General features: G+C 36.7%; 1 protein-coding gene across 4 annotated transcripts in view; it reads right to left on the bottom strand.

Annotated features, from left to right (window-relative positions):
* Nucleotides 1-23314, bottom strand: part of SEMA5A (semaphorin 5A) — a 316919-nt gene that overhangs the window by 5419 nt on the left and 288186 nt on the right. For 3 of the 4 annotated variants that reach the window (XM_085220463.1, XM_085220462.1, XM_085220465.1), the window contains 5 exons: nucleotides 20089-20307; nucleotides 11481-11651; nucleotides 6431-6586; nucleotides 2870-2917; nucleotides 806-1017 (listed from right to left, as the gene is read on the bottom strand). In XM_085220463.1, the coding sequence (XP_085076589.1) occupies nucleotides 806-1017; nucleotides 2870-2917; nucleotides 6431-6586; nucleotides 11481-11651; nucleotides 20089-20307 (806 nt within the window). Of the gene's footprint in view, nucleotides 1-134; nucleotides 200-805; nucleotides 1018-2869; nucleotides 2918-6430; nucleotides 6587-11480; nucleotides 11652-20088; nucleotides 20308-23314 lie in introns of all 4 variants that reach the window. The other variant, XM_085220466.1, reaches the window with a different exon arrangement.

Raw genomic sequence — 23314 nt, 5'->3', positions numbered from 1 at the left:
TTTCTTAGAATATCTTTAATTAGACATAAAAATGCAGAGATTAAAAATGAGATTTTCTGAGTAGGATTTAAGAAATATAATCATTTCTAAAAAACTTCACAGCTGCATTAGTAAATGGTATAATCTGAAGATACCATGCTAAGTACTTCCAGAATGCTCATTCTTCTTTAAGTCAGTGGATCTAAACAGCAGAGTTTTTCTATAAGGTCATAAAAAAAGGCATTTGGAAACAAAGGACTTATGATATAGACACCATGCCAGATTCTCATCTAATGTAAATCAATACTACTCATTTATCAAACATTTGAGGTATGAATACTAGCTGAGAGTCTGGCCCACTATGTATTTAACTGGGTACATCTCCTGTATAAAGACATAGTGCAGGAAGATCAATAGTGCCCTTAATGCCACATCATTGGCACCAAAGGATTGTCTTCAATATATATTATGATGATTGTCAATAGCTATATTTACTTCTTCAGCAAGCAACTGTGGAACATAATGAAGAAAAAAGACATACAAGAACAATAACCTTGAGTAGTGGTCTGGAATCTTACAGGAAAAGTTGCTGCTGTATAAATTCTGCCTACACACAAATCTAGACAGCTATGTAATAGGGACTGACAAAGGAAAGAATCCGTAATTACAACACTTAAAGTGAAATCTATCTTCATCGTTAACAATCAGTACAATTTGAGTGCAAATGCCAGTGCAGAAAACTAGCAATTAAAATTCTTCAGACACAGAATAACGGTTGTATAGGATTATACGATGTGCAATAGAGAGCTCCCAGCCCACTTCTCACCTTGATGGCTTCTACAGAATCATACTTGTCCAGTTTGTTGATATGGTTGGTGATGCTGGTATTTAGAGGAGCTGGTGACACTGGATGGATGACAGTTGCATCATGGGACTGTTGTTGATATCGTTGGCAATAAGTGTAAATAAGCAGAGTAAGAAGGCATCCAAGTATTGAGCTACTTAATCCCACAGCGATCATGTGAAACATATTGAACTCTGCATAGTGGACAGAAGAAAACAATCTTATTGCTAAGGAAATAGCAATAAAAGCTTAAGTTCGAGGAAGAACATAGAAAAGTACTTGATTCAAATAATGATAAGGGAAATTTCATTTGTTTCCCACAAACATCTCCCTTGCAATGGTTTATCACTACAGTAGCAAATTCATTGTACTTCCCTGAAGGGATCATTAAGAGAATCATACATATCCATAAATCTCTGTAAGTGTTAAGACTGAGATTTCTGAAACATGCTTAGTCAAGGTGAAAACCCAAGCAACAGAAGAATGAATTGCTTTTTTTAAATGTTTGAAAAATCTAGCTAAATTTCTTTCTGCATACTCTATGGCAAAACATTTTTATATATAAATTCTGTATGGACATGGCTTATTTCCAGTGAACGACATTATCATTTCCTCTGTTGCTCTTCTGGTTCTTCATCACATATATAGTGACTTGAGGCAGAACAAATAAAATCTTGTTATCTTTGGATCGCAGACCTGCTTCTCTTAAAATGTTTTCAGTATACCCCTTATTTGGTATCTGTCTCTGACATTGTGGCATACTCCTTTCAAATCCCCTTCCTTGATTGTTGCAGGTTCGCACTGCTTCTGCATCTTTGATATACAGCCAATTTGTTCCTTTCCCCAGCCTTCAGAACTTTTTCTCTGCGCAAGGGGGAAGTGAGGGAAAAACAGTAGTGCTTCAGGGGAGAACATCCCAGAGGAGAGAAAGAAATTCTTTAAAGATCAGCATGCTTTTTAACCATAGCAGCCAAAGTGTGCTGCCAGAATACAGTACTGTTCACCTAGGCCTTCCCTGTCCACTCTGCCCTTCGAAGATACTGTGGGATCACAATATGGGAAACCTGCCCTACTTACAACTCAGAAATAAAAACATAGAGAAGGCTCACTGCTGCATGAAACTTTAGAAGAAAATCTAAAACACAAGTGCCTCCTAATGTTACTGGGCAGAGATATTGGGTCAGATGAGACACAAGTAAGATTAGCTGGAAATAAACAAATTATACTGCTTTTCTCTGTCATTTCCAACTGGAGATGTTTTTTTTTTTTTTTTTTTATTAAAAAAGAAACAATTTGAAATTTCATCTTAACATTACTGTAAGTTTGTTTGTGGCTGTGCACACGAAGCTGATTTTAAATTGAAATATTGGCACTAGTCTAAAAGTCATTAGATCTTTTTCACTGTAAAACAGAGAAGTAGGCCAGCACATGGGTCCTGTTTTTGGAAAATCCCTAAGGTAGGATCTTTACATGCCTACTGGGAACAAAAGAACACTAAACAACATCTAATATTTAGGTGACAATATTGACTGCCCCTATATGTAAATTATTACTGAAATATCCTTCTACACTTGTGTGAGGGTTTCCCATTGTTTTAGAACTTAGCAGAATGTTTTCAGAGTTCCGTTGCTAATTAAGAAAAAATCAAATTGCATAACTCTGACTTCTGAAAGAGAAAGTATTACATGAAATTACTGTTCTGCAAAAGATGCAGCAACTTTACAAATTTTGACCTAATGAAAACTAGCTTAAAATGGAAACTTCTTTTTGGGACAAGAAGGGTGAGTGACATAAGGGAACAGGAGAAAAGTAAAAAAGAAGTCCAATAATGCATACTCTCATCTCAAAGGTCAGAAATGGCATCTGGGTATTCAGTGAGCAATCCTGTAGTAACTATGTCCCTATCACCTCTATTTCTGGACCAAGTGTAAATAATGAGAATGTGGCATTTAGAAGTTGGAATAAAACTAGTGAAATATGTGAAACAAATAGAAAAATGAGTTAATATTTCAGCATTTAATATACAGATAGAAATGAAAAGCTTACCGCCACATCGTTTTTCTTCTATGCTGCTGGATCGTGCCACTGATATTTCTAGAAAAACAAATAAACTGCTTATTCCGTGGAGGAAAAAAAATAACAGAGATCTATTAATTTGATTAATACAGTAAGGATTTAAGAAACATATTCTGCTACATTCACTCCAAATCCAAAGTAAAAAAGGCTTTGACTATGATGTTGAGGAATTGAGAAAAAAGTTCCCTGACATCTTCAAATTCTTTAGTTCATCAAGCAAAAGAAGTAACATATTTTTAATTCCTGATTCAGAACATTCCTTGAATTAAAAAGATGAAGTGTAGATTAAAATATTCTTTGTGGAGTTAAGCTATGTTGATAAAATGTTGAACTTCTGAATAGTACATTTAATGAGGATTTCATTATCTTGTGTTCAAATAGGCTCATTACTTCTAGAAGTCACATCTAGCACAAATGTGAAAAGAGGGAATTTGCAAACCTGCAAAAATTTTACTGCCAAGTTCATGAGTCTCAATTGCAAAATAATAAATGTGATTCCATCCAATGTCCTTATCATTTTGTCTTTGGAAATATTCTGAATAAATACTGAATAAAAATGAATTGGCAATCAAGTTTTCCCACTTTTTACTTCAAGGACGATGGATTTGGTGAAAGAAAGTTGTTCTGACTTACAAACCTCTCTGACATGTGATCATGTGGATATGGGTCAGGCAGGAAACACAACTGGATTTAAGATATGATTTTAAATCCCTTGTCAAAGATTACTTAAGAAACAAAGAAGCTATAGGATAGAAGGGAGAGGATAGAAAATAGAGTAGTTCCTACAATGGAGAAAAGTTACCACTTCTGCAGCAGTATAACACATGAATCAGAATGTAGATCAATGTAGAGTGGAAAACAATTCTACCTTCATATACAAAATGATAGTTGTGAGCCGACCATTACCACCCATGAGTGAGTTCAGATTGTTTCATGAAATATCAGCTTAGTGTTCAGAAGCAATCAAAAAGGCAAACAAAATACTAGGTTCAGCCAAGTAAAACAGGAAATAAGAATTATGGGTCTCTACAAATCCATGTGCTGTCCACAATCTGAGCACAGCATGCAACTCTGTTTTTTCCATCTCAGAATGCCTTTAGTAGCAGTAGAAACAGTTGAGAGAAGAGTGGTAATGATGGCCACTGGAATGCAATTGCTTCTGCTTGAGGAGTAATAAAGTATGCTCTCCACCTCACCACCACATGATGATCCAATATGCAATATATGTGAGAAACCCAGTTAACTTTTTGGACAGAAAACTATTTCAAGGCATCAAACAGACCAATCATATTAGGTTTAGAAACTCTCCTGAAATGAAGGTATTTGAACACTGGTAAACTACAAGGAAACAGGAGGGGAATGATATATTCTTGTTCTGTTTGACTTCTTTCCTAGACACTAGAGCTACTGCTGGAGTCAGGAACTGGGCAAGATGGATTTCTGCTCTGAATTTGTGTGGCCATTCTGATATTCTTCTGTGAATATTAAAACGCTTGTAATGGAAAGGACTGATAAATGAGACAGACATAATGACAACTTCAGGAATGCATGGAAAGCGAGTTTCTCAATTTTCAGTTCAATTCTGTTAAAGCAAGTTTAAAATTTGAATCTATTCAGACTCTGAACAGTGAAAGAAGTCCTTGTAGTCTGATTCTGGGGAAAAAGATTAGAAATGCTAAGGCAGGCCTGATGGAAAAAGAGGAGAGAAGCAAATACTATATTAATGGTTCTGATTTTAAAATTAATCTCTTCTCCAGCTGGAGGTTTCTGCCAAAAAATACTTTAGCATATTATGAGATGTGAAACAAAGTGTTATGACTTCCACATACCTAACATACCGCAGGCTTCTACTAAAGTGGATCACTATTTTATTTTATTTTTTACCTTTCTACGCCCGTTTTATCAACATTATTTTCAAAAGTAATAGACTGACAGAGCAGTATTCTCACAGCTAGTTAAAGGCTGCTAATGTACTCTGTCTGGTCAAGGCTGATTGATTTACAATCCAACCAAAAAGCAGAAAAAAATGCCAGAAATCCATAAGGCTCCGTAAAGTAATGTTGATAAAGATTAACTCTGGAAACATAGTAGCAGCATTGACAAGGAGCAGCCATTTTTGCACTACACCAGAATAGCTCTGTATGTGTACGTTTCGTAGAAGAGCAGAGTTAAGGTAAGCAGTATGAGGAGGAAACAACATGAGGGTAGACATGCCAGCCTAGTAGCAGGGAGAGGACTGAGGAGAATTAGAAAAGAAAATAGAAGTTAGGAGAGCGAGAACTCTGAGTATGAGGATCTTGAGGAGCGAAAACAAGATGTGAGGTCCCAAGAAAGCAAGCAAGCATGCATAAGGTGAGTGTAAAGGCCATGACTTCATCTGCTGTGATACAGGTATTTTGAGGGGGAATGGAAATAAAAACAACAGAGTGCTTGAGAAGAGATGGCTGCTACTTATCCGTCTGACATCCTTCACTTCACATTCTCTGAAAATGCGTATTTTCCAAAACAATATGTAGATCTTATGTGGGATTAAGTGGAGGATTCAAGAAAATGAAAATTAACTGAGCTGCTTCAAGACGATGAGAAAAAGGGGAAAATACAATGTGGGAGTTTTTTGCTTTCACACTGACATTTTTCACATTGGTTTTGGAAAGAAAAAATAGCATTTTGAGTTAAAGAATATATTCCTCAAGTTTATGCATCAGCCATTAATAATGTTTACGTTTGTTTACTTCTTTATAACATTGTAATATATTACATAGTCAAACAGAAAAGGTTGCTGCGCAGAATAAACAAAATGACGTCACAAACAATACATGAAAACATACTTTTCTGTCCATAAGTAGATTGCTGACTTCATTATGTACTTAGATAGATGACTGTGACCATTCATATTGTTGTGATTTAAATGATTGCTATGATTAATTCATTTTTTAAGAGTATGTTTGTAAGCTTTGATAAATGCTATAGAATAAAAACTGACATGATTGTCCATGGTCACAGGGGAGTTAAGTACCTGAGACACAGCAAGCAGTATGTAACTTTCTAAGAGGTTACTCACTAAAGGGGCTTCATGAAATGATCTCTGGATTAACTACCCCAGCACCCACTCTTGCATGCACAAATCACAAAACCTAGAGAAATATTTCTCTAGCAACCCCCAAAGTTTAAAGAACACTTTAAAATGAAAAGCAAACCAGTTCTTTGAAATATCTATACCTATAACAAAGTATTCCTGTACTTTGTTAACAACAAGGATGTAAAGACCTGCAGAATGCTGAGACACTGAATAAGTGCAATCCTGGGTGGTGACAATAAAGACAGCTCAACATCACTCAGTGCCACGAGGCAGATTTTCATGAGAACACCAGGTCCAGCAACATAAGCCCTACACTATAGACCTGCGCACTCTTTGGATGAAAAAAGGCAAATTCTTTTCTTCTACAAAGTTCTGTGTAAGGACAGTGTTATACTTTGTTCTTGAAATGCTGAGAGATTTCATTTATCCTTCCAGAAGAACAATTATCTCACCTGGTATAAAGTTGGAGTCAAAAGCACAGGCTCGGCTCTCTGTGGTATTACCCGTGCACTGGCTGCCCACTGGAAACAAAAGAATGCACTGACGAACACGAAGCTGCGTGCCAGATGAGTCGCACTCGGACCATTCGGACCACTCCGACCAGCTGTCTGCAATGGGCAGAAAGAGGGACATACACAGTGTTGCAATTAAATGCTTTGAGTGCACCAAAATATCTCATCTTCCTAAATAATGGCAGAGAGCCTGGCCTCCAGCTCATACAAACAATCACAGGATAGCTCATTCAATACCATAAAGCAAAGTCAGTTTGGACATGCTGGAAAAGATCTCCAAAATACAGAATTTGATGGTAAAATTGTCACCTAAGTATTATGGTTTTGGCTTCTGCCATTCTCTTTGTGTGTGGAAGAGAGAAGCCTTAAGGATTCTGCAGTGACTGCAAAGGAGAGACTGAAAGAGTTCTTCTTGTGGAGCCTATTTCAGTCTTCAGGGTGGATGATGACTCTGCTTTTTTATGTACCTCACAAGTAGCAATATTAAGTACAGAGGTATATATTCCAGATCTGAAACAGGTTGTTTACTTAAATGGCAAAATAGAAGTACCTTGCAGTTTTTTTCTTTGTTTGTTTGTTTTTGTTTCTTTGTTTTAATTTCAGGATCATTTCCTTGCTGTAGATAGAAGAGATCTCATAAATTATTTGCAGCCTCAGCTCTGCGTAAAAGTCATAAGAATGGAAAAGAGAAGGCAGACTGAAGAGGTGTGTAATCTGAAGCTGATTTTCACCTCTAACATGGCAAGGTTTACTCAGTTGTCTTGTCTTCTTCCTACAGAGTTTTGGATGGCCTTTGAGACTAGGTTAAATCCAAGTAGTTCCTAAAAGATCCCTAGGTAAAGAAGGCAGCCCAGAATGATGAGGCCACCAGTCTGTGAAATCATAAATTTATCCCACGCATAACTACACCATTACTTCTTAATGCTCAATTCTTTATCCATTATTTGCATGTGTGAATTACAAGTTGAAGAACAGAAAATATTTTCCATTCTTACAGCAGCTATGAATACTTTACATATAAAATACTGCTTTATTCAATACATTACAGACATCCTTGCAACTGATTACACTTAGAGATAAGCAGCCTATAAAACAGTATGGATCAATAGTACAGCACTTCCACTCATATTTATGTGATTGCATTTAGATAAATTAAAAGAAAAAGAAACCAATGTGGTGATACAGCTTTCAAAATGAAGCATGAGAAAACAATGCATTTTGCAGACACAAGACTGCTATGTTTTTACTGCACACTTGTATATTTTCAGTCGGATTTGCAATTAACCTTCCATATCCTTAAAAAAATCTCTGGTATCAAGATTCAGGAAATCTTAATTTTCGGCTAGTTTTCTTTTGCCAAAAAAGTACTATTTCAAATGCCAATAAATCTTTTCTTTTTTCATAACCTAAGAAACATTATAAATAATTTCCATATACATTTCTGTGTGGGTTGGTGGTTCCTAGACACCAAGTAGCATTACACTAAAGATGTCACTCAAGCAGCAAATGCTATCAAAGGTATTATCAATCTGCTCTAGCAGCAATAACTGGCCTTATGATCTTCACCACAGCAAAATGGCTGCGCAGGAACGCAGGAGTCTGCCCAAACTTGACAAGGGTAGCACTGGGGTACATTTTTGTACCAGAGCAATATGAAATAAGAACAGTAAAAAAGTTGTGAAATCTACAGCGTGCACATGAGGCAAGGGCCATTCTCTCATTTAATTGCTTTCAAAATCTATGGCAAATTTTCAGTGAGACTGAAATAAAGTAATAAGAATCACAGTAATTTGAGATATATGCTTTGAACTCTGAAATTTTACTGCTTTAAAAAAATTTTCACTTTGTTGAACCAAACTGAAACCAACCTCCTTCGCCCACTATCTATTCCAAATCTTGAATAACAAGCAGTCAAAAACAAGATGAAGAGATTATTTATAAACATTTGAAAACTGTCATTTCTAGAAAAATGTGACTAGAAAATAAATGCAAGATAAATAGCTACAATAATAGCACAATGAACACTCTAGTTATGACCTTTAAAAGATGCCTTTAGGTCCCAATATAAATATATGATATTTGTCTTGAAAAATAAAATAATTGACTGCTGTGTATTTTTTTAAAACCCAATAGAGTGTTGCATCTTCTTTAAGTTTGACAAAGTATGTATTTCTATTCAACTTCAGGACACGCAGTGCCTGGAAAAGGAAATCAGCTGAAAGTGTAGTTCAGCACAGGTAATAAGATCTGTACATTCATATTCATGGGGCTTGTACCTTCAGTTATACAACCTCATCATATAAGTCAAAAATGTTGCCATGAAAACTAGGAGTTGTCAGTAAACCAAAGACAGAACCTAGCACTGGAGTTCCTTGAAGCTATTTATTTCCTTTTACTATTACCTATAATCCATTAATCAACTGTAAATGAAAACAAACTTTCCTACTGTGTTTTCACTCTTTATCTGCTTTTCTGCAATTTTACTCTCTTCTTCTGACTTACATTTCACTAAAAATTCAGGTTCCTTTAATATAGTTCAAAAAGCAGAATTAAGGAAAAGGTCATGATCCATAACATTATACAACCACCAGGAGTGCTGAGACATTTCATTTATCAGGTACTTTGCAGTGATTTAAAAATATGAAGTCTCTGCCCCTTAACATCCAAAGATGAAGTATTTATTTTACAAGGAGCATTAAAGCTTGCTTTCCGTTTTATACGAAAAAAAAAATGGCTTAAAGAAAGGTTAATATAAAGCATTATGTACTTGAAAGACCTTGTAATATGCATGCTACTGAATATGCAATCTCAGCAATCTGATTGATGTGAACATTTAGTATTATAACAAAGGCACTTATTTGGGATACTGTTATTAGAAGTCTCCCAATCTGTTGCAAGAACCACTTCAAATATTACAATATTTTAGCACATTTAGAACCAGAAGGTGATAATTTAAACTGTAATTCTTGTGTAATTTTCAAACAAGGAAGGAAGAGGTGGTGTCCTCTAGGCCATATTCTGTTATTATACTATTTAGAACCATAGAATCCTTAGAGTTGGAAGGGACTTCTGAGTGTCATCTAGTCCAGTTCCCCAGCAATGAACAGGGACACCTACAGCTAGATCAGGTTGCCCAGGGCCTAATCTATCCTTGCCTTGAAGGTCTTCAGGAATGGGGCATCAACCACATTAGTAACCTGTTTCAGTGCCTCACAACCCTCACTATAAAAGATTTTTTCCTTATATCTAACTTAAACCTACCTCCCCTGAGCTTGAAGCCATTTTCCCTTGTTCTATCACCACAGACCTTGCTAAAGAGTCTGTCCCCTTCTTTCCTGTAGCTCCTTTTTAGATTCAGAAAGGCCGCTATCAGGGCACCTTGCAGCCTTCTCTTCTCCAGGCTGAACAGCCCCAGCTCTCTCAGCCTGTCCTCATAGGAGAGTTGTTCCATTCCATGGATCATTTTTGTGGTTCTTTTCTGGACGTGCTCCAACAGATCTGTGTCTCTCCTGCACTCCACATCTGGACGCAGTACTCCAGATGAGGTCTCACCAGTGCAGAGTAGAGGGGCAGGATCACCTCCCTCACCCTGCTGCCCACATCTTTTGATGCAGCCCAGCATACGGTTGGCTTTCTGAGCTGTGAGAGCACATTTCTGGCTCATGTTCAGCTTCCCATTCACCAGTACCCCCAGGTCTCTTTTGGCAGGGCTGCTCTCAATGCTTTCATCCAGTTTATATTGGACATGCGGGTTGCCTCATCCCAGGTGCAAGACCTTGCACTTGGATTTGTTGAGTCTCATGAGGTTCACTGGTCCATTGCTCAGGCCTGTCTAGGTCTCTCTGAATAGCATCTGTTCCCTCAGGTGTGTGAACCACACTCCCAGCTTGGGGTAATCAGCAAACTTGTTGAGGGTGCACTTGACCTCACTGTAAATGTCACTGCTGAAGATATTAGAGTATTGGCTCCACCACTGACCTCTGGGGAGCACCACTTATCACCAATCTCTAGACATTAAGCCTTTCACCCACTCTCTGGACTCAATCCTGTGGCCAGTTCTCTGTCCTTTGAACAGTCTACCAACCAAATCCATATCTTTCCAATTTGGAGAGAAGGATGTTGTGGAGTACCATGTCAAAGGCCTTACTGAAATCAAGACAGATGACATTAGTGGCTCTTTCCTTGTCCACTGCTGCAGTGACACCATCATAAAAGGCCACCACATTGGTCAAACACAATTTGCTCTTGGTGAAGCCATGCTGGTTCTCCCATATCACCTCCCTGTTTTCCATGTGCCTTATAGCTTCCAGGAGGATCTATTCTATGATCTTCCCTGGCACTCAGGTGAGACTGACAGGTCAGTAGTCACCAGGCTCATCTCTTTTACCCTTTTTAAAAATGGGTATGATGTTTCCTTTTTTCCAGTCACCAGAGAATTCACCTAATTGCCACGACTTTTGAAATATCATAGAGAGTGTCTTGGCAACCACATCAGCCAATTCCATTAGGACTCTGGGATGTATCTCATCGGGACCAATAGACTTGCGGATGTTCAGTTTTCTCCGGTGGTCAAGAGCCTGATCTTTGCTTAAAGTGGGAGGGATGTTGCTTTCCTAATCCCCTCCTATCAAACCAAATGTCTGAGGGCTGTGCAGTGAACAGTTATCAGAGAAGACGGAGGCAAAAAAAGTGAAGCACCTCAGCATTCTCCTCATCAGTTGTTACCAGCCTGCCTGTGTCACTCACTAGAAGGGTATGCCTTCCTGGACATTTCTTTTCTGATTGAGGTATTTATAGAAGCTCTTCTTGTTCTTTTTGGCATACCTACATTTAATTTACTACGATCATAGCATGTAAAAGCTGATTGTGCACTTAATAAAGGAGAGAAAAGATTTTCTCTTTTAGATCAAGGAACACTATGTTGCTCAACTGTAAATGATGTGCTCTGTGGCATACAAAGAAGAAAGCTGCATGTGCTTATTTGCTCTACCTGGACATGGCTGTGTGTTGCAGAGGGCTTCTTCAGTGTGCAGGCCAAGACAAATATCTCCTCCATATGCTGGTGCAGGATTGGTGCAGGAGCGGGTTCTCATGTAATGTCCTCCTCCACAAGTTGCTGAGCACTTTGACCAAGATGACCAGCAAGACCAGCCTCCATCCACTGGAAAGATACAAAATATAATATTATTCAATATTATTATTATTATTATATAATCCAGTCTGTCCTTTTCATGTTTTGTGGATCTAATTTATAGCCTACTGAAAATAGTGGACATTTTTAGTTCCTACTGAATGTAAGCCAATGAAGTGAATCCACATCATATCATGATACCATATCACAAAATGACTAAATTCACATCTTTAAAAAGCCAGTGGTATATTGAGAAGTCTAACATTGCTACTCATTCACATAATACACGTTCAGAGAATAGCATAATAGTTTTAAGGTAAAACTAATTTCATTTTTTCCTTCAAAAAAGAAGATTGCAGAATCCAGATTTTCTTTCATAACCCAAGTGGGACTGGTTTAGCTGTACAATCCATTTCAGTCGATCAAACAGTTTTAGGGTTTGATGGGCCTCTACAGTCTTTCTATAGCTCTAGCACAGATAGCATTGGCAGAATGATGCCAGTAGTTTCAAAAAGCAACAGAAGAATGTCAAAAAGAAGTTGCTGCTTTAAAATTCAAACACACATTTTTGGAAACACTTTAAAAATAATAAAATCCATTAATATTTACTGATTTAGGTATGTCAAATTCTTCTTCATCTATGGACAGAGTTTTCAAAAGGTTATTTTGAAAAGTAGGCTGGATATCACAGAAGCCCCATTGTTGTCTAAGAAGACAACTTTCAAAACATGGTCACTGGACAGGCCTTAAGTAAAGTTGACCTAGTTTCCTTTACTAAACATGGTCCAACCACTGTCCTTAAAGTTGTTGCTCCAGGATGTATTTCTGTTATTTACGGCCATATTTGGCCCATTTGCCAAATTTTTTCTATCTGTAGCTGCATGAAAAAGTCAACATACATTCTCCTTTGCAAATAGCCACAGTATTTTCTTTACCTCTCTTTTAATTTTTGGAAAAAAGAAAAAAAAAATCCAAAATATTCATATCCTGCAAAAATAGATTTCTTTTCAAGCTACTATAAGAAGGCTTACATTTGCATTCTTATTACTTAAGTAAGGAATTTATTTGACATGTCTCCACCCAATCAAAGGAAACACAGTGTGTGTAATTTAACTGACATAAATAGAAGAGATCTTGTGTGTAGCAATGGCAATTTACCAATAAAGTTTTTTTTATTACAGGATCCTGAAGAGCACATAGCATTTGCATTTGTTTCCTTCCATCACTCAGAGTAGCAGTTCGCATTTTACCACAGGAGAGAAAAATTTAATAGTGACTGCTTTAAGAGTACAAAGTAAGCACGCATTTTTTGTTCACAATTTTGCAGTGTATTCATTTAGAACATACCTTGTAAGACTTGACTTTGTGCTTCACTGAAAGATTGTCACTAGAGTCTCCAAAACATTTACAAAACATTTTGCAGAGACTAGTTTTGATTCTTTCCATCCAGTTAATCAAAGAGCTTTTTAAGGATTAAAATCATTTTTACTGGTTTATTGAAAAGCTAGTTCATAATTATCTTTTACAAGCACAGAAGAAGTTCCAAATCTAATTTTAAGATTAGATTAGATTAAGAGAGAGTGTAAAGTGTTAAAAAAAGACTCAGTTTGATTGCACTGTATACCACAAATGCAACCTTTCCAAGCAAAGACTGCAAAATAGACAAAACGAGCTAGGAGAATGTGGTCACTTTGATATTGAAACATATATGTGCATTTATGAACTTAAGTTCAGATACAGCAAACCCTCAGGTTCTCATGTGCTAATCAAATTAATTCACTAGTGCATACCTAAGGCTGTTAGCATCCTAACCCCATAAACAAAGTTGTTGAATATAAATCACTTGATTCTCTCTATCAGTCAAGAAAGGAAAGAGATGGCACTCTCTGTAAGTAAAAGTAAAAACTCTTGCAAGTAACGTATCTAGACTCTGGCTGGTCAGAATGGATTTGGGGAATTTGTGGCTATATGCAGAGAATATTATTTGGATTATTTAGGAATTCAATGGCTGCTACATTTTCTTCTTCCAGGATATTTTTATAAGCCTAATAATCTACCTATACAGATGTATGAGAGAGTTTTAAGCTACCTTATGATAAATAAATACCATATCTCAGTAGAATGCCTGACTTATTTTCTCACTCATATATCTTTTTTTGCCTGTGAAAACTCTGGTAATGTATTATGCAAGCTCATCCTAACAAAGCTGCAGATTATTAGCCCTCAGTGCTGTTGAAATATACTGTGCAATTGTTTAACAATTTCAAGACAAGACATGATATCTTTTAATCAGAACTTGCCCTCTTTTTTTTTTTTTTAATAATGCCAAATAAAAGAAGAAGCTGTTAGCCAGCAACTCATTTCATGAGATATCAAGCTTTATCTTTCCAGATATTCCCTCTTTTATTCATTTTTTTTTAAAAATTTAAATTTAAAATGATCATCTATTAGCTCAAATAAACAATCAGATGGATTCCTACTGCAGTGTATAGACCTTCATAAAATCAAATGTCAGCCACAAATTGCCTAGATAGAAGATAAATTGTCTGTAAACATTCCCTATGTCTTGTTCAGTATAATAGAGGCAGTGATCCCCAACATTTTCTACATAATTTTCAGCGGACAAGAATGAAAATTACAAAATGTGCATGCATTTGAAACTGCTACCTATTGTCTATCCATAGGTGATCAATAATAAAGAGACTGATGTGACATTCAGGAATGTCACCATGCTCCACAGATATGGTGGTCCAGCTACACCACAAGCCTCGGGATGTAATGGGAGAAGCAAGACTGAGGAAGATGGAAAAGAGCAGATACAACATAGCAGAAAATGTTAATCATGGTTAAGCTGGACAGTGTAATTACAACTGCTTTTCTTAGCAACTACTGACTGACAGTTTGCTCTCCTAAATTTCTAGGCCTTTCAAGGACTATCATAACTACCTCTTCTGTTTGTCTTCAGGACTTGTCTTTCTCAGCAACAGAGGATGATAAAGCATCATCATGGCTAAATAAGATCAAAGGAATGGGTATTTAGTTCTTCAGTTTTTACAAGACTTAAATAGAGTTCTGTGGTTTCTTTCATCTTTTGTTAAAGTCGCTTAGCAACACAGCACCATTTGTTTTTTTTTCCCTTTTGTCATGGGGTCTTTAATGTTATTTTTGCTTCTTATAGGAAGAAAAATACACAGCTGCAAGGAAAGTTCCAGCCACTACAGTCACTACACACACTTACATAGCAGACTGTGGAGCTGTTGGACTAAAGAAAGTAATTAAAGTAGTTCCACAATAAAAGACACAAACTGTCTGCATTTCCTGACAATTACTGTGGTTGGTCCCTCTTAGAAAAAGACCCTCTTCAGCTAGCAGGGAGCTCTACAATATTGCTTTTTCCTTTACTTAAAGTAAGAACTTTTTGCCTACTGACTGTGTCGTGGTTAATAAATATTTCTTCACTACCATGAAAAGAAGCCGGGGGAAGAGGTTGTTCCAGAGAAAAACAGTGTACAGAAACGTGACCTCTTGGGGACATGATAAAAAATTCACGTTACTGAAGAATTTCCAAGAGACTATTAAATAAACTGGATATCCTGCTATGTAGTCGGGTTTTATAAGAATGACAAAGGAAGTGGAGATGACACAATGGCCTCACCTTCTTTCAAGAGAGCACAAATAGGATTGCAGGCTTGTTTATATACTGTCTGGTCTAATTTCAAATTTAAATAGCCAATAACATTATTCTTCAGGGTTTGGGGTTAAGGTTTATAACGTTTAATGTTCATCTTTTTGAAAGCATAGCAAAAGAGAATAAATAAAGCTGAGAAAGGTCAATCTTTTCTATGAAGGAATATAAATAGAGGCGCAGTACTTTCCACTAAAATGCAAGTGGTATGTTTCACAACAGCTGAGTAAAAAATAAACATAGGGACACTAGCTGGTATGTAGTTTACAGACCTAACAGAGTACTGTCCCCATCCAGGCACCCAGAGATCATCCCATTCCATATCATTTAGTCTTTTTCCTGTGAGATATAGCTGCATGTGTTTTATTGTGGAAAAGGGAAATTCTAACATCAAAGTTTGCAAAGACAAAGTCTTGTTTCTGTGATGCTAGTTACCTTTTATTCATAAAAGCAGAGCTGGATGAAACAGTCTTTTTAGTGCAGTGCAGAAACACAGAAGACAAACTAATGCTTTTAGGAAAAGCATAACAACAACAAAACCCAAGGATCAAATTGGGTTTAAGTCTGCAGCTGAGACCTGTAGGTTAGAAGAGATGTGGTTGCTTCCAAATGGTTGTTTTCTCCACACTGGCAGCAGAAGAAGCCTAGAGAGATCAGAGCCTATGGAAAGATAGGCATTAGCAGCCTCAGAGACAAGCTTTATTGCCACTGGAGTAATTTTTTTCCTCTGGTTTAGGAATTTACTGCGGGATACTTTTGCCTGTTTCTTTGAATAGGTCTTTCTTTCGTCATGGCCTATTTGTAGGTTAAAAAAAGGGAAAAAATAATTAAAGCAATAATGAAGAAAAAAGCAGTGATCAATAATTGGCTAGGGGATGCATATGTACCATAGGTGGTATTTTAGGAAGTCACATATGTATGAAACTATTTTATTAGCACATTTACAGGTACATGAATGCTTGCAGTTAATTTATTCAGTTATTCGCAAACAAAACATCATCTCTAAAACAAACTAAAACTACTGTGGTAACAAAGGTAAACTGATGAAATCCCAAAATACTGGCAAGGAGGTCAGAGTTTCAAATCACAGACAATAAACATCCTTTTCCTCTGATCCACCAAAATGATCTCAGTAGTAGAGGGAACAAAATTCCTTCAAAGAGCTCAGATTGCATGCCTTTAGACTCCTTATTAATGGCACTTTGGTGTTGATGTGCAAAAGAAGAAAAGAGAAGGCAGCAAGAAGCAAAGAAAAACAAAGATGAAGAAAAAATTATCTTTTCCTACAGTAATAAATGGACAGATGTGTAATGTTGTGAGCTACACAAAGACAAAATGTCTTACATTGGTTATTATTTCCAGGAAAATATGTAATTAGTTAGTAAATTCCTGTAATGTTTGTAAATCTGCTGAATTTACCATTAAAAAATGTTGTTCTTCGTCACCCATTTCTCTTCATGATGTGAATATCTCACAAAACGTGAAGATTAACAAAATCCTAATATGTGTGATTATAGTTTCCTTCTTTTTATATTGACCACATAGCAGTAACAAAAAGAAAGCAGAAATACATTCACGGTTTCTTTCTATAGTTATTGAGACCGTTCTGTGCTTGCCAGCTCAACTCTATTCAGCATATCTCTGAGCCATAAAAAAGGAGATGAGGCACAGGGCCAAAACATAATTCGCTAGTGCAAGTTTTCCTGCCTCTCAAAACTGGCTGCTTGGAAACTAAGTAGTGCAAATAGGTCTTACTATACACTAAAGTACAGATTATTTCCGCAGCTTATTTCAGACCAACCTAGTTAGTTGAAGCCAAAATTGTATGAAGGAACATTCTAAAACTTGCACAATGTAGACAAATTGTATTCCTGGGCTTGCGTTGCAATTAATTTCTGGTAAACTTCTGGCACTGTTCAATTTACCATTATATATTTAGCCTTTGAGTACTATAAACAAAAACTGATCTGCCCAGTAACTCCTAACAATCCACACTTCAGCAAGTATTATTTCCCTGGCTACAAACTGTGGGAGAAACTTAATAGTAGTTTCTTTCTCCCCTCAAGAACAATTTAGGAGTAGTTGCTGAAGGCAGCTTCTAGTTGGCTTCAGTATTTTTTTTTTAAAGTTATAGGATCCCTGCTGTACATTTAATAATAAATTGTTGGCTATTAGTATGTATATTTAAAATTGTGCTGCAGGACACTTAACTAGACAAGAGAGCCCTGTGCACTTTGCGATTGCTCCATGGGCTTTTTCATCGTGTTAGTCCTTCAGAATGTCACTGAGCCAACTTAAATGATTTAGATGCATTAAGTCCTACTACGCAGGACTTAAGCATTATTCAATATATTTCTCTATCACTCATCTTTTTCATCAATTCTCATTCTAAGGGTTTCATCCTGTCTGTCATAAGCAAAATAGGTAGAAAAATAAAACCTAAGCCAGAATTAACAGGAATGCTTCTTTTTGACAGCCAATTCACTCCTTCCTACTACCTTCTATATTTCTGAGCGGTTAATGACTGGATTATAAATAAATAGATGGGTTCCATTAAGGAACACATGAAGTGGTCCTTACCCTGAAGGAACTCAAGTAAATCTATCAAAGTATCAAATTCTTCTGTATTGCACTTTAATTTCTATTAGTAAGGCCAGGTCTCTAGCATCATGGTCAGAACAAAATTCCCTCATGTTCCTTTTCCTTTCTGTCTGCATCTCTTTACCACACAGACAAGACTGAATCATGCAGAGTTCTTATTTTATTCCTCTGTGACAAGAGGGGCATGACATATCTACTCTTACTCAGTCCCTGCATCTCCATCTGTAGCCTACTGTAAGTGAGAAATTAATACCATTATGAGATCTGAACCCCCACCAATCTTTCATCAGCAAGGACTGTATGATCAAACCCTACAAAGAATGTTTTAGAAACTCACATATATAGCTTGGGTAAGAATGACTTTATATACTAGTCCTGAATACAGGCATCCAGGAAATAAAAACTAGTCACCTAGGGCAATGGTCTATAAGAAAGCTAAAAAGCAATCCGCCAACAAGTTTTCCTACTGCCTGATCTCTTCTGTGCCCGTACTGTGGAGTCTGCCAAGTTTGTATGCACAGGCTGGATGAAAGGCTCTTCACCTATGTATTGTTTATTTCTTGACTTGTTGAGGTTACATGATGTCAACATAGCAGATATTCATGTTTACCAGAATTCATTTTTATCAATATAGTTTTCCTATTAATTAATAAACTGGTATGAGTTATGAACAAGCCTTATTCAGCAATCATTTTTTTCTTCCAAGTCAAGAAAAATTATGTCTGCCACTTAGAATGTTTTGCCTTCAAATTTATCTGAGATCTAACTGAGGCCCTTATATTTCTTTTTAATTATAGATAACAATTCCATCGTGAGGACCTTCATGATTCCTTGCTGACTATCATACATCTAAATACTTAATTCAAGATGTACATCTTTGTTCAAATCTTTTTTGCACTAAAAATACAAATGAATTTTGTCTCTGAAGAAATAAACTAAATACAAGGACATCCCTTTTTCCTTCAGAAAGGCAGAGTTACACGTAATTAATCAATTACAGATGTAGGAAAACTTATTTCTAAATTTTTGTATTGAAATAGGGAGAAAAAAACAACACAGAGTTTCTCACTCATTATCCTTCTTTCTCTCTATAACTTTCTGTACCTTGAACTGCTTCCTCCGATTCAAATTACACTTTCTTATCTTCATATATTCTCAACTATATTCTTCCTTCTTCTTTTTTTTTTTTTCCCCCACACAAAAGCCTTTGAATTTGGATGTCTGTTTTATGACAGTTATGAGGTCACTAGAACCAAGACGCCTTTTTCTTTGTAAATCGCTGAGATACAAAAATGATTTATAATCCCAAGTAGTTTCTTGAAAATGTGTATTCCACTTGCAGTCCTTTTTACAGAATCATAAAAAAACTTCAGTGAAGGAGAAGCTCAAAATTCCGTGAATAATCTAAGGCCTGATTGAGATACCAGCAATTATGGTGACCAGTGCTGAATTCTATTTGCTAGAGGCTCTATACTCAAAAGCCAGCAGATTCTAGCAATCACTGTAATGAAAATGATATTTTTGAATTTAAGACTATTCCAGCATTCCCATAATGAATTTCTTCTCTTACAAGATTACTTATTGAAATTATGTTTTTACAACCAAAGTCTCAAAAGTGAAAGATTACATAGCTGTTAATATTGTTAATAGTAAACTAACTGACCTTACTGGGGAATCTTACTCAAATCCACTTTAATGTAACTATTTTGGGGGATTCTATTGGGTATGAACACATTACTGAGAAAACTGAAAATCACTTGCCAGAGGCAAAAAAATAAATAATGATTTCCTGAAAAGCAACAGAAGAAAAAGACTTCTCCACATGGTATTTATCCATCAACCATGTCTTAGATAACTATTCACCTTATTTAAAGATATTCCTGCATCGTAAAAAACAATGGCTTTTACTTTCGCAGGCAGTTATCATGAATGTGCATCCTGCAATAGAACATAATCACTGAAATTTCCGTGTAAACTTTTGGCAAGCTAAACTGGACTGAGCTAATTAGTTTCCTCAGAAATAAAAGAGGCTTACAGATAAGCTATTTGTGTTGTAATTTACTTAAACAAGACAAAACAAAATCCGATTTAATGATCTGAAACAAATAAACAACCAAAACCATGCCATGAAGAAAAGTTATAATATTTTTACATACTTCTCTTGTTCTAGTTGACTCTTACCTGGACAAGGCAAAATGTTGCATTCCTGGTACTCTAGAGATGGACCAAGGCAAGGAAGACCACCATACTTGGGCTCAGGATTGCTGCAGACCCGTTTGCGATTCCGTATACCTCTACTGCAGTCACGACTGCACTGAGACCATGCAGACCACGGCGACCAGGCACCATTGATGGTGTGAGCAGAATATCGTCCAGAACGCAAGAAATCCCCTGATAATCCTATTAAGGAAAGGTAGAAAAATAATACAGAATTAAACCAGTATCTCATCCCAAACCATCTTATCCTTCTCATATTTACTCGTATAACTAGGAGTTTCTCATCCTTTTATCTCAAAAATCAAACAGTAGGTTCATCTAGGTTAGACATTAGGAGGAAGTTTTTCACTCAGAGGGTGGTGATACACTGGAACAAGTTACCCAAGGAGGTTGTGGATGTCCTGTCCCTGGAGGCATTCAACGCCAGGCTGGATGTGGCTCTGGGCAGCCTGGTCTAGTGGTTGGCAGCCCTGCATGTAGCAGGGGGATTGAAACTAGATGATCTTTGAAGTCCTTTTCAACCCCGGTCATTCTATCATTCTATGATTCAATGATTTCAAGAATTTCTTTCACTGTAGAAATTTCATAATCACTTACTTGCACAGAACTGCAGTGAAGACCTGAATCCAGCTCCTAACTATTATTGCCTCTGTTTTAGAGCAACAGACTGGCACAGAAGACGGAACTGAACTGCCTGTAGCAACTCACTGAGCTACACTGAGCTACTTCTGGTCTGACTGCCGATCTTTGCCCACTTCTTCCACCCAGTCAGTCTCACTAGCGTTTGCTGTAGTAAGAGGTTCGTGGGTCTTCTGGAAAGCAGTGCATGATCTCAGCCATAAACATAGTCAGGTTTTAAACAGTATACAGATATAACTGAACAAACACTAGTGAAACTGCTGCTCTGTGAAGAAAAACATTTTATCAGTTCACAAAATATTTTTTTCCATGTGTTTAAATCCACATACAAATCATAAAAATTAACCTTTTGGAGACGTGATAAAATACTTCCCAGTGAACATAATTGTCTGAAAAGTAGAAAACAAATTTTCTAAGATATTTTAATATCAAGAAAAGGCATTAGATTATATGGGATGGAAACCGAACACCATTATTTATCAATAAAAGGGAAATACATAGCACTGTATTCACAGGATATGACCTATATGCTTGGATATAGCCCCAGATGAAGTTGTTCTAATAAGGTGCAGTTAACTGTGGTGTTTTTTGTCAATTGGAGGCTTGATCCTGCACAGAGAGAGACTCCCTCAGCTATACTCAGAACACTGGACTCACTCAAGCTGTAGAATTGTTGCTAAGCATCACTAATAAGCATCTCTGGGATTTTCTACTGTGCCAAAGCAGTTCACTTTCCCCATTGCTGGCAACAGTGGAGATTCTATGATCAGTGGACCACTAACTGATGCTTTTATTATAAGCACTTATTTCACAGAAGTGAAACAACTATACGCCGTTCCTACCAGTGCAAAAGGCGTTCTGCCCTGAAATTCACAATTCACATTCACAATTAGCTCAAAATAGATGAGTCTTGCATAGTCTTCTTCAACACTTAATAACAACTGGCAGTATTGAAATGATGGTACAGTGACACACAAATATATGTAATAAGAAACTGTTGAGATTAGTTAGAAAAAAAAAAAAACAAAACCAAAAGATGAGCAATATAAAATGACTAAAAATGGATAAAACCTTTCAGTGGTTATAGACAGTAACAATTTCTCTCCTGCTGAGTCAGATTCTATTACACATTAAAAAAGATATTAAAAAGAAGTATTTCAAGAAACATGACACAGATTCAAATCCAAAATGAGAGCAAGTAGAGAGAAACAGTGCAGGAATAATGAATACAGGCCAGCTAGCTAGCTATCTATAAAAGACAAACAACCCTATCTCCATTAAAAAAAAAAAAAAAAATCAACAAAAAAACCAAAAACTCTGTATCACTGAAATGTCCAGACTAAACACACAATGAGCTGTGAGAATAAAATAATAGTATTTTTTCAATATCAGGACTTCAAATGAGGGTTGTTGGGGTTTCAGCTATTACATTAACAGCAGCACAAACAATGGCAGAAGTGTTCTTATTCAGCTTAGGTTGCCTGTTATTTTCTTCATAAAACACTGTAGCATCTACCATTTTATAACATTACTAGTATATTCTGAAGACATATTTTCAGGGTAGATGTATATTTTTCAGACCTACAGAAAATATGCAAATTTATTCGGCATTATTATATCAAATTTTTTGCAATTTAAACTGGGAGATGAGAGAAAGAGAAGGATCATTACTCTGATGAAATTTAGCTCTGAAACAGAATAATATTCTAACAAATCTTTTCAGTATGTGGTTTGGTCTGCAGTGAGTGTTACCATGTGTTTTCCCCTTTTCTACAGATTTACAGCAGTATATATAGTATCCATAAAGGGGCTTTTTACAAATTTCTCTTCTGATAGAAAATGCACACTAAAAATTACCTTTATGACACTAATGACATAAAAAATAACAAGATCAATTTAACTTCTGGAAATACTCAACTACATATCACTTGAATGACCTTATGACCTTCCACAATGTTCCTAGCTTTGTAGATAAAGGGAGAAGAGCAGATGCTAATTATCTCAACTTAAATAAGAATTTTGACACTTTTCCCCATAGCATCCTCACAGACAAGTCTACAGAATATGGGCTTGATAAGTGGACAGTGATGTAGACTGAAAACGATCTGAACAGTCATGCTAATAGGTTTGTGATCACCTATCACACACAGCACAAAGACCAGGCAGAGGCAAATCAGTAGCATTGTATGCAAGGGGTTAATACCAGATCCAACTCTGTTTAACTTCTTTGGTGACCTGGGCAATGAGGCAAAGGGACTCAGCAACTTTGCTAATGATACAAAACCAGGTGGAATGGCTGATACATCAGATGGTTGTACTGCACCTCTTTTGGGCAGTGAGGAACCTCATGAAGTTCAACAAAGGGAAATGGGAAATCTTGCATCTGTGGAGGAGAAACCCAGTGCACCAGAAAGCACTGAAGCTGACCAGCTGGAAAGTAGCTTTGCAGAGAAAGGCCTGAGTGTGCTGGTGGGCAGCAAAAGGAGCCAGCAATGGGGCCTTGCGGCAAAGAGGGCCAACAGTAGCTAAGGCTGCATTAGGAAGAGAGTTG

This window comes from Meleagris gallopavo, chromosome 3 (genome assembly GCF_905368555.1).
Source record: "Meleagris gallopavo chromosome 3, MGAL_WU_HG_1.1, whole genome shotgun sequence".
In the NCBI taxonomy this organism is placed as follows: Eukaryota; Metazoa; Chordata; class Aves; order Galliformes; family Phasianidae; genus Meleagris; species Meleagris gallopavo.
This window is presented reverse-complemented; position numbering and strand designations above follow the sequence as displayed.